At 40.9% G+C, this 12,588-nt stretch overlaps 1 protein-coding gene and 1 pseudogene across 1 annotated transcript; both read right to left on the bottom strand.

Annotated features, from left to right (window-relative positions):
- Window positions 1-258: 258 nt before the first annotated feature.
- LOC140694515 (olfactory receptor 8K1-like) lies at window positions 259-1,214 on the bottom strand (annotated as a pseudogene).
- Window positions 1,215-5,454: 4,240 nt separating this feature from the next.
- LOC140694404 (tectonic-like complex member MKS1) lies at window positions 5,455-12,061 on the bottom strand. The gene is made up of 5 exons (XM_072957666.1): window positions 11,930-12,061; window positions 10,094-10,164; window positions 7,938-8,035; window positions 7,625-7,753; window positions 5,455-5,767 (listed from the first exon to the last, which is right to left on the bottom strand). The coding sequence occupies exons 3-5, from the start codon at window positions 8,021-8,023 to the stop codon at window positions 5,617-5,619; spliced, it is 366 nt and encodes a 121-aa protein (XP_072813767.1). The 5' UTR covers window positions 8,024-8,035; window positions 10,094-10,164; window positions 11,930-12,061; the 3' UTR covers window positions 5,455-5,616.
- Between the last annotated feature and the right edge of the window lie 527 nt (window positions 12,062-12,588).

A 12,588-nucleotide genomic window follows, 5' to 3' on the forward strand; every position in this document is an offset into this window, starting at 1 on the left:
CTTCACCTCTGCAAGTCAAAATTTGAGCAAGAATTTGGCATAATCTGCCTTATGTCTAAAAGAATTTAAGTTCCATTATGACCTTGAAAATTATCTGGCTACAATATTTATTCAATTGAAGTGGAAAAGAGTACAAGGAGTTTAAAGAGAAAATGTTTTATTCAGAAAAAGAGAAAAACAATCTCATAAAACATTCCCACTTTTTGATGCTATAATCAGAGTGATAGAATATTAAATAACAATTGTCGGACCTACTTTTGTAACTGAATATTAAGATATTAATGGGGAATTTTGCATTGATTGGTTAAAGTTCTCTTCAGAGCATCTTTTACTTCTTTGTTCCTCAGGCTATAGATCAATGGATTCAGCATAGGAATCACTAGGGTGTAAAACACAGAGGCCATTTTATCAATAGCAAAAGCATGGCTGGATTTGGTTTGCAGGTAAATAAACAATAATGACCCACAGAACACGACCACCACTGTCAGATGGGAGCTGGAAGTGGATAAGGCTTGGTGTCTTCCATTCCATTGAGTTCATTCTGAGAATGGTCACAAGAATAAACATGTAAGACACAAGAACAACCAAGAGGGAAGAGAGCGAATTGCACTCTGAAAAGATCAAAATGATCAATTGTAACTCATGTGTGTCAGAGCAGAGCAGTCACAGTAAAAGTAACTGATGATGTTAGAGTCACAGAAGGACAACTGAAATAACTTAATGGTGAGAAATAGTGACACAAATGTGCCATAGAGATAGGGAGTAAGTACCAGCCCCCAACACACTTTCTCTGCCAGGATGACCCTGTAGAGAAGAGGCTTGCAGATGGCGATGTAGTGATCATAGGCCATTGCTGATAGGATGAACAGTTCAGTGATGATGAAAACCTCAAAGAAGGCTAGCTGGGTGGCACACGAATAGTAGGAAATTGTATTTTTGTGCACCACAAAGTTGACCATTATTTTGGGGCCAGTGGAGTAACCAAGATCAGTAGTTGACAAATGTCTAAGGAAAAAGTACATGGGAGTATGTAGCTTGGAGTCCAAATGGGTCAATATAACCATGCCCAGATTGCCCATCACTGTGACCAAGCATATGACTAGGAAGATTCCAAAAAGAGGCACCTGCAGCCCTGGGCTGTCAGTGAGCCCCAGGAGAATAAATCCTGTCACTTTGAATACTGCAGTATGGTTATGTTTCTCCATATGGTTCATCCTGGTAACCTGTGTGTAAAATCAATATTGATTATATTTGAGATGCTATCTTCTAAGAGAATTTCATACATGATGCATGAGATTCAGTCATTTTTCTTTGTCTCAAATTGTAAATAAAGATTCCTCTTCCCATCAGGTCAAAACTGTACACATCTACATTCACACTGCAGTGAAAGAGCCTAATGATTAGCATTTTTTATTGTAATGTAAGTTCCTGACATTAAGCTTTTGATTGCTGAGTCAGTCCATTTCAAAGACATCCACCTCAAATAAATATATGTCCAGCTACACAATCAGGTAGCCAGCCTGCCCTGTCTGTTAACTTCTCTTTTAGAAAACCCTAGATGTTGTAGGTAACTGACTGCTTGATTGACCCTGCTTTTTTCCTTCCTGCATTTTAATTCCTACTTGTGTTTTAAATACACCATTAAAAAGTGAATCTAGGTGCCCGCCCTTGACCACAATCAAGCCAGAACTCATGATATTCTCTCTCTCTCTTCCTCTCTCCTCAGCCTCTCTGCCTGGCCCTGAGTATGCCATGTACCCTCCAGAATGTGGGCAATAAATCTTGTTTTTCAAAAGTTCCCTGAAAATTGTTGCTTAGGTGCATCCTGCAATTGTAATAAAATTCACAAGGGCTGGTCCAGCCACCACACACTAGCTCTGGTTGGGGAAATGTCTGTGGGGGCTCACTACAAATAGTAAGGGGCACTTGAGTGCCCACAGGCATTCCTAGTTGATAGAATCACTACCAATCTGCTGAGACCAATGTGAAACACAGATTCATTAAAGCTTTGGTAAAGCATGTTATAAGGGGGCAAGACAATTTGAAGATATTTTTTGAGACGGCTACTATGGCCTACTTCTTTTAACCCAAGTCTTTTGAACTATATCAAGTGACTTATTATATTTCAGGTTTTAAAAATTTCCATGTAATTTGTAAAAGAAAAAATCTACACCCAAACCATAAATCTTATATTATTAACAATCATCATATCTCTTTAAAGTTGCAAGACACAAAAAGACTTTCTAAACGTTTGGATTGACAAGTTAGACGGTGATCAGAAAATCCTCTGAGTACTGAGTACAGATTTCAGTACTTCTCACTGACTCTAGCCCAGCTTGTTTTCCCAACACAAGCTCCAATGTTGTAGTATTTTAGTTTCAGTGTTTTGTTATTAGTATCTTTGTCCTCATTTGCCACATCAGTTGTTTCTGACTATTGAGTCACCTTGAAGGGTCTTCCAATCACACATACCTCTTATGCATAAAGAGGGCTCTCCACTCTTATTATTTACTAATGCTGATGGATTATGGAAATTTATGTAAAGAGATCCACTGGAAAGAAGAATACAAATGAATATCAAGCACTGATATAGAACTCATTAAATGCCAGGCATTTAACTGAGCACTTCACATATATTAAATCATATGATCCACACAATCACTCTAGGAAATAAACTGTAAAGTCAGCTGTCTGTTTTCACAGGGGATTGATTCCAGGACCTGCTGTAGATACCAACATCTGCAAATGCTTAAACCTTAAAGGCCACCTTCCACATCCACAGGGGATTCTGCATCTGCAAATTCAACAAACCATCACTGATAAACATAGTAGCATACATACTGAAAACAAATTTGCATGTAAGTGGATTGTGCAGTTCAAACCCATGTTGTTTGAACGTCAACTGTATTAGCATAATCCATCTAAGTGTCAAGGAAACTGGGGCATAGGAAGTGAAATAACTAATGTTACTCAGGTAATAAATGGTATTAATAAAAGTTATTCTGTCTTCAGAATATATCCTCATAAACACAGAGACATTCTTCTGCTTTGTTAAGGTCACCCTAAGTACAGAGGAAGGGAAAGTGGGACAGGAGGGACACCAATTGAATTAGGATAGAAAAAGATTCTTGTTAAGATAGATAACTGAAGCATTAAGTTTATTTTAAAAACTGAGATGATCTAAATGCACAGAACAGAGTATCAGAGATGATATAACAGATCTGTCCTGCACATGAGTTCTACTGATGACCGGAAAGTACATTGCAAGGGGAGAAACAGTTTTGTAGAATTTAACACCCTTCAAGGTCTACGGTGATGATTGAGTTTAAGCTGTATGTCCCGAGAAATTGTTGAAGTCCAGTGTTTCTACTCACCTTACTGAAGAATCTGCTTTTACTTTCTACTGTTTTAATCCTCATTGTCTGTTGCAGAATGTTTTTAAGTGTTTTTCTATCCCCTTGAGACTCATTTTGTTAAAGTTTTGATCTGGTTCAAGGATAAAAAAAAAAGTACATAATTACCTGAGGGTGGGTGTCTTGTATACGCATTAATTATTCTCTAAATGTTCTATTAGGAAAAATAAAAAATATTTCATGCCTGGGTCTAATGAAATAAATTATACATCACTAAACACTGAATAACATAGGTATAATTTTGTCAGTATCTCAGTTACACAATTAATATGCATATTAGGTGCATCTCACACACATGCACACAAAATGCACGAGCAAATGAACAAATGACTTTGTAGAAAAAGATTATACAATATTTGATAATACAGTGTCCATTAACCAAGAATATTTTTGATGGAAATATAATCCTTATGTCAACCTATAGGTTGACAATTACAGGTTGAATTCTAAGGATTTCTCTTTATCATTGGTTTTCAGATATTTTATGTGATGTGATCCGGTATAATTTCCTTTCTGTTTATCCTGCTTAGAATTATTTTAGCTTCTTATACCTTGGGTTATAGGGTTTCTTTTTTTTAAATTCTGTCCAACGTTCTTCCAGTGGTTTTGCTGCACCATGTAATGTCTTCTTCCCTCTTGGATCTACACTTAAATGTACAATATGTAGCTTGTTATTTTTCTACAGATCACTAAGACTATTTTCATGGTATTTATTCAGTATTTTTATTTCTCTCTGGCTTTATTTTAGGTAACCTCTATTGTGATGTGTTTAAGAGAAGTTATTGTTTATTTTTCACTGTAGAATTTGCTGTTACTCTTATTCAGCAAATATTAGTTTATATCTAGTACTCTATTTTCATCTTCTGAATTCCCATTAGGTTATTTTTAAACTTTTTTTTGCCTCCTCAAAAGTTTAGTGTTTTAATTAATTTATTCAGTATGTTGAACATATTTATAATAAATTTAAAGTCCTTGCCCAATAATTCTATCATCACTGTCATTTAAGAATCTATTTTAATCATCTCCTGGGTGAGATCACATGTTCCTGCTTTCACATATGTCTAGTATTTGGGATTGAATGCTAAATATTGTGAATTTTTATGTTAATAAGCATTGTATTTTTTCTGTCTTCTTAAAAGAATGTTAAACATTTTAAACAGGGATTTGGTGGCTCTGTTTAGGACTTGTTTTCAAATTGTATGAATAGAAGCCTAAAGTAGATTTTACCTCTGAGATCCTCTATACTGGATGCCCAGGTGCTGAACAAAGATTCTGCTTTCTGGCTTTTTGTAACTCTAATCTCTTCCTGGGCTTTTTCATCTCTGGAATTATTCAGCTTATAATTCTGTGATTATTTTTTTAATAGATTTGTAGACTTTCACTGTAGACATGCCAAAATTAATGTTCAGTAAGAAACTCAAAGAAACCTTGTAATATTGTTACTTTAAGTGTAAATGGATTAAAGTCTCCAAAAGCAGAGACTAGTAGAATGAATTAAAACAAAATCATGATCCAATTATCTGCTTTCTTTAAGAGGATTACTGTTTACACTGATGTTTTGTGCAGAAAATACAATGAAAACATGATTGAAAAGATACCTGCCGTAAAGAAAAAAAAACTGACAGAAACAAACACAATTTGCTGACATAGAGTTTAATAATTGTTTCTGTTGGCAGAGATGGGGAATTCTGTGGAATCATTAAAGGAAACATTGAATCAACAGCATGGATTGTTGGGATGTTGGGGAATGAGTGACATTTAATTGAGATCTAAAATATGAAGATTCATTTGGCTGAATATAAGCAAAACAATGCATTTGTCTCTGCATTTTAATTATCCTTTGCTCTGGAGCCAAAAAGAATGCAATTATAATTGTTAGAAATATTATCAAGTAACATTTGCCTTTATCATAGTTTATTAAAACAATATTCTATATTGGATATTAGATACAAAGTTTGCATTGATTCTTAAAGATTCTATAAAAGGTGTTTTTTACTTCTTTGTTCCTTAAGCTGTAGATGAAGGGGTTAAGCATCGGGATCACTAAAGTGTAAAACATGGAAGCCATTTTATCAGTATGGAAGGAATAAGCGGAGTTAGGCTCCATGTACATAAAGAGCAGAGACCCATAGAACACAACCACCACTGTCAGATGTGAACCACATTTAGGGAAAACTTTTTTCCTGCCCTCTGCAGAATGCATTCAAAGTATGTGTATCAGAATCAGTACGTAGTATAGTAGGATGTCCACCAGCACATGACGAAGTCTCCGGAACATGATGACACTGTAGCACAGAGGGTGACAGATGGCCAAATAGCAGTCATAGGCCATGGGTGACAGGATAAAAAAATCACTGATAAAGAACATAAGAAAGAAAGCCAACTGTGTGACACATGCATAATAGGATATGGTATTTTGATCCACAATAAAACTTACCAGCATCTTGGGACAAATGACAGTAGAATTACCAAGATCAATGAAAACCAGATGTTTGATTAAAAAAACACATAGGTGTGTGTAGATGAGAGTCCACTTGGGTCAAGATAATCATGCCCAGATTGCCCAACACTGACTGTGTAGATGATGAGGAAGACCCCAAAAAGGGGGACCAGCAGTTCAGGCTGCATTGTGACTCCCATCAGAATGAATTCAGTCAATGATGATAGATTCTGCTGGCCCATTTAGTCCTGTTAGCTTTTCTGGGAAAAATTAGCGGGGTTGTTATTAGTTTCATTTAGTGTCCCCTGAACAAAGACAGAATGGATGTTTTCTTAGTAATAGGACATAGAAAAATAATTTCCACATCTGATTTTGATACTAAAATAAATGACAGAATCTTTTACTTCCCAAGAAAGGGTAGTCAAATGAAACACATGCTCAGTTATGACATATGAGACTCTAAAGAGTCAGAAATATTTGGAACATGTCCATTGATTTAGAAAAATCCATACTGGTGTTAACAGAGAAATGTTAGACTTCATTTCATCTACACAATCGTATCCCGATTTTTCTTTCATACACTTCCATTTTTGTCTGAGAATTTTTGTAGTGCTCTCAGATTTTACAAAAGTCTATATAAAGAGCATAATACTGGAATTTTAAAATATTTCAGTGATAATGTCATCCACTGCATTTTATAAAATTTATGTAGGAAGTCAGTAAAACTAAGTGGAACCACTCTGGTTGAAGATAATGAACCTGCTTTATCTTAATCCACCTGGATTCCCTTCCTTTCACATTCAGTTTCTTCTCCATGAAAACCTGGAATTCTGCAAGCATGATTTTCAGTTGGAGGAGTCAGTGGAGTTCAACATGCTCAATCAGGCAAAATGCAGGACAGAATTACTACAACATAATAGAATGCTCAGCTCTAGCCTGCCCAGTCCAAATGGACCAAGGCAGGAATTCCTTCCTATCAGGTGAAAGTTCTGGGCATTGTTGAAGAAAAATTAATCAGTCAAACTAAGAAAGAAATGGAGGATTTTATTCTAATGAAATTGAGGATTATAATCCAGGAACAGCCTCTCAGAAAGCTCTGAGAACTGTCCACATATTAAAGGTCAAAACATAGTTACATAAGTTTTTGAAACAGAGGGCTGTGCATTAAGTGACGTATTATTGACAGTTTACACAATCCAGCTCTACCCATAGAAGGTGAGTAGTGGGTCATGGGTCATTGTGGTCCCTTACAAGATTAAAAAGGAAAGCTGTCTCCTAAGGAGTTATCTTATTGACAGAATGTACCTCTTTGTGGTTGAGCTGATGGGTATTTCTGCTGATGGGGGGTTTGGTGCATAATGCAGACACACAATGCATAGCAGAGGGGAGAAGAAGTTAAAGGGCAGAGGACAATTTTTATGGTTAAAGTTCTTTGGCTTACCGTAGAATATAAATTTTTATTTCATCAGAGCTGTCAGGGAGGAAGAAATTTTCCTCTACCCTTCTAAGTTCTTTTGGCTGGTCTAAGAATTAAATTGCTGTGAGACAGATTAACAGGAGAAAATCAAATAAAATTTATATAACATGCCCACGTCAGAGAGGACAGAGGCTGTAGTGAGAACTGTCATGGCAAAATACTTTCTTCCAAAGAGAAAAAAGAAGAAAACAGTCCCTCCCTCCCACATACCTGGGATGACTACAACGGGGGGTGGCGGGTAGGGAAAGGAGGAAGGATGAGGGTCTGAGCCGGGCCACGAGGGGCTGCACTCACTTTCCATAGGGCCCCAGGTCTGCCATGATGTACATCGTCTGAAGAGGGGTGTTGATGACATGATTATTCCTCACAAACTCTTCTGAGGGCTCCCAGGTGATGATTCGTGACTTAAGGATGCCACCCTCCCTGGGAGACACCACAGGAAGGGTCACTCCCCTGGCCCCCCAAGAAGAGCCTGAAGGAGGAACATAGGGGAGCACACCAGGGTGGGGGCCTCCGCAGAATGGGACACTTGAGTCAGCAGGCAGACAGAACACTGGCCTGGAAGGACCACAAAGGCCCCCCAGCCGCCATCCACACTGGTACTCACATCCCTCGCCTGTCTTGCCGGCGCCGCCTGACATTTGCCATTCGCTCGACCAGGAAGGATGGCATCTCACTGGCTGCGGTGGTCATTTTCTGACAGTGCTGGGAAAACAGGGCAGCCCTGTGTAAGCCATCTGGTCAGGGCCACATGGGACCAAGCACCTGGAGGGAAGTCCTCCTTCTGAAACCTCACCCGAGACCTGACCCTAAGAGGCACAGCCACCTCACAGTTACACATGTTAATGGAGGGGACAACCCAAAGGAGAGTCCAACCAAGCCTTGGTTTGCCCTAAGATTTCAGCAGCATCCTATCCTTCAGAAATGAATTTATTTGTGCTAATATTAAAATGAGCCTGCAGTCTCTAAGCACATACCACCAAAAAGTTGGGTGAGTCTGCCTGCTAGACGTTGACATTCACTAGGTAGCTGGAAGATGCCACATGTAATACAAGTGTTCTGTAGAGAATCTGCACATGAGTAATGAACACTTCACTGTAATTTTCTTTACCAAAACAGACAACCCAAACTTTATATCTACCAACCCACAGCTTTCCTAATAAAAGCATCAACCTTTCAAAAACGTTCACCTAACACCTGATCCTTGCAGAAATCTACAAGGTCACAGACAAAAATCAGAAAATACATGCTCTACTCTCCCTCAAGGAGTTTGAAATCTCACTAAAAAGAATACATCATGCAGTGACTGAAGAAAAGGTAAAACTGAAGTCCCCGAGGGCATGTTGTCACAGGCAAAATGAGGACATAAGCCATTCCCTGTGTTGTACTGAATTCCTCTTAAAACTCATATATATTCAGTTTTGGCTGAATCCATGTTGAATTTGATCTATATGGTTCTAGACTCCACCCACCTGTCTGATCTCACGATGCATGGAGGAAAAGCCCAGTGGCTGTTTCTCCCAATTTACAGTCTGCAAGTCTAGCATTAGAGATACTGACACATTTCTATGGACACTTTAAATGATCTCCAGGACCCTTTTGGGCAAGTGGCTTGACAGGGAAGTCCCCACTGCAAGCTCATCTCACCACGATGCCATGTACCTCCGGCAGTCAGCCATACACAAAAGGCTGAGTTTGGCAGGAGACCTGCCACCATCTCCCTGCCAAATGGTCTCTCGTGACTCAGAGCCTCAAACTTGCCTTAAACAGAGGGGAAAAGTCCCTTTCTGAGATGAGTTTCTTGGCCCAACTGTGCTTTGTACAAACACAATCTTTGTCTGTTTCGGTCTTGTGGGTTTTGAGAAGCAGCTGCTGAATTGTGGCGAAAAATTAAAAATAAAATAAAATAAAAATAGAGACACTGCTGGCTCCCCCAGTCCCTCCAGCAGGTGGAGCAGGGAGCTGCAGCCACAGCACCTGTGGACTGTGCCCACCTACTCTGGCCTGGCTGCCAGTGGCACACCGTGGCTCCTAGACAGGCTCTCCATCTCCCCTGAACAGGCTTCTGTCTTAACAGACAGTGGGGCCAGAAAGCTAGGGAAGGCAAAGGTGAAGGGAGCTATGGGACTTGGGAAAAGAACAATATCTCCTCCAAGTTGGTGAATCTGTCAGAGTCAGTGTAAGTAAAGATTCGTCGGTTCTTCCTGCCATCCGAATCCTCCAGCTTCAGAATCTCTTGACGGTACTGATGATCCAAAGGACTCTGGCAGGCTGCTTCATTTTGATACAGATCTACTTCAAACTGAGGTCACAAGGAAACAGAGATCTACTAAGAATAGGTCAAATTTTTTTCCTGTAACTGGTCAAATCAGCTCTCTAGAGATGATGCAATCCAACACGTTTTCACAACCAACTCTCATTTGTCTAAACTAATGGAGGACAGGGGATCCAAAGGAGATTAGAGCTAAAAGGAACCAGAGTGATAGTCTAATTCAACTCTACTGTTACAGAATTGACATAGCAAAACAGTAATTCTTTCTGTGGCCCAGAGGTGGAAAGTGCCTTAGCCAGGATCACAAAACTGGGTAGTGGCAGGCATGATGTTACACTGACCCCGTGAATACAGCAGTGGTAAGTATACAACTGCTACAACCTTCTGGAAATCAGTTTGGTGATATGGATCAAGAATCTTTCCCAGCTACCAGCCAGGTGGGAGGTGGACCAGGTGGAGGTAGACTGAGCAGACAAGTGGCACTGGCTCACCTGGCTAAAGAGCTTCTCTTGCCACCCAATCACAGCCTCCTCCTCTTCATCTTCATCTGGGCGGTGTCCACCTCCAAAGACAACAGAGAGTCAATTGTTTGAGCCAAACCAGCACCACTTCTTGCTCTGTAGTTGGTTATAACCAAAGTCCCTGCTCTTACATTTGCCACAAAACCTGTTGGAACTCACTGGTTTATTAAGCACTCACCCTAGACTCACTCTAGAGATGCTGTAGATATGTGTAGAAGCCAAGATTAGGACCTAAGAAGTCTTAATCACTAATCTGGATAAATGGAAGTCATGCCTTCCAGGAATTATTTATTCTAACTCAGTGTGAGGCACTGAAATTTAGAAATAGGCTGAATGGCTCTTCCTCAATCCCAACTGTCAATATTTGCTAGAAAAAAAACTGTGGTGTTTTTATCTTTACTATTCCTGAAACCATATATCTAGAATCAAACACTGTAACCTTAAGAGACTAAGTATTAGTAAAGAAAAGGAAAGTCGAATAACTTTTATTTTAAATCTTGTCTGCAGTTAGTATTTATTCTTTTCAGATTGTACATTCATATCCTTCGCCCATTTTCTTTTTTTTTTTTTTTAATGGAGGTACTGGGAGTCAAACCCAGGATCTCATACATGCTAAGCATGGGCTCTACCCTCCCTGCAAAGAACAGATTTTTTTTAAAGAACCAAATCTAATACATATACTCCTGGCTGGGTATGCCTTTTTCAAAGATACATGCTTCACAACCCACCAGCTCACACTCTTGCTCAGAAATATTTTTGAACAGACAACAAAAGCAGAGAGAGCAGTGACCTAACACAAACACAATGTCCTCTCTTGCTCACTTTTCTGGCTTCCCAGATAAGGAAAACTGCAAGAGTAAAAATGATGTTCATATATACATTTCCCAAGCAGACCCCCATTTGTAAATTGTTTTGAAAAGGGTTTGTAAGTATATTTCAAGCCTGGAGCATTCTTTCTTAGAAAAAAAAATGCCACAAATGGTATTTAGGTTGACAGGCAAATTTATAACATATCTAAAGTATGGTATTTGCTATTTCACTACATTTGACCACAATTCAGATCAGTATCTTGATGGCAGGAATTACGCTTATTCAATTTTTATGCAACATAATGTAGTTTAAACTGCCTGGGATCAAATCCTGGCTTCAACGCTTACCAGCCATGTGACCTTGGACAAGAAACTCAACCTCTTTATGCCTTTCCCCAGACTACAGACCTGGGTCTACTTTGTCTTAAGAGGTAACCTCACCCTAGGCCCTTCCCCAGATCCCCAAGGGGCCACATCACCACCATACACCCACTGGCGGTTGGGGGAGGCTTAAAGTGGCCAAGTCTATGAGGTCCTTTCCGGCCTGGGCAGCAGGCTGGTAATGGAGGTAGTTGCTTGATGTGATTCTTTGCAGGTGGACTCTGCCAGGGAAAGCGAAGCCCCAAATACCCGTTACAAGACACACAACCAGGAGATAAACACAGAGCAAAAACGGGGGAAACAAAACACAGTAGAGGGGAGGGCTAAGGCAACAGAGAGGGAGGTGAGTGGGGCACGGGGTCCTAAGAAGAGTAAGGATGAGGAAGTACACTGGGGACACAGGGCTCCGAGGAATGTGGGAAAGGAAAGGTCCTGAAAGGGTGGGTCTGGAAGCTGTGAGTTGAAGAGGGTTCCGGGTGGTGAGGGAGACGCGGGGAGACCGGGCAGAGGTCAGGACTGCAAACGGAAGTAGGGGCCCTGAACAACCGAGAACTGTAGTTCAGGTTCCAATTATCTGAGAGCATAAAAGCACGGAGCTCTGAGGCAACGCGACTACCGGAGGCGGAGGTTGCGCACGGGGTCCCGGGAGCGATACACGGCCTCTCCGGTGTCTGTGCTCCAGGCGGCCTCCGCCATGACAGCCGCGCCGCGCCGCGCCGCGCCGGGGCCGGAAAGCGCGTCGCCCCAGTCCCCCTGGCAACGGGGGCGGGGGTTCGGGAGGCGGCGGAGGCGCTGCGCGCGCAACTCGCGGTTCCCCACGCGCCGCCGCAGCCGCCTGCCCAGCGCGGGCGCCACCCGGGCGGAGCCCCGTTGTGCGCTCAAGCCGGGGTCCTTTTGGGGTCACCGCTTAGAACGTGTGCGAACGAAGCGCGCTTATACCCAAGGCCAGGCTTGATGCACTTTCCAAACGAGGAAACTAAAGCAGAACCATCGGCCCCTTTTACAGAGATTCAGACAGAAATGGTGATGGAGACCAAACCCAAGTGTCCTGAGTTCTCAGCTACTAGTTTGTCTGCCACACGACTCAGCCTTCCACTGAATGCTGGGAAACTTTGGCCTGTAAATCAGTGGACGTGACTCACAGAATGTACCCATTCTTCCCCCCTCACCAGGGGAGGTGATGACAATTACTCAGACATGAAGATACATTCTTGGAAGAAAACGAAAATGTCAGGAGATTTAATAATCCTTGTGTTGGCATTCACTGAATCAGAG

Source organism: Vicugna pacos, unplaced genomic scaffold (genome assembly GCF_048564905.1).
Source record: "Vicugna pacos unplaced genomic scaffold, VicPac4 scaffold_21, whole genome shotgun sequence".
In the NCBI taxonomy this organism is placed as follows: Eukaryota; Metazoa; Chordata; class Mammalia; order Artiodactyla; family Camelidae; genus Vicugna; species Vicugna pacos.

Coding starts and splice junctions, on each gene's coding strand:
- LOC140694404 (XM_072957666.1), bottom strand. CDS start 8,023: ATGACCACCGCAGCCAGTGAGATGCCATCCTTCCTGGTCGAGCGAATG. Junction 7,754..7,937: donor CGGCAAGACAGGCGAGGGAT/GTGAGTACCAGT, acceptor GGTGTCTCCCAG/GGAGGGTGGCATCCTTAAGT. Junction 5,768..7,624: donor GACCTGGGGCCCTATGGAAA/GTGAGTGCAGCC, acceptor GTTCTTTATCAG/TGATTTTTTTATCCTGTCAC.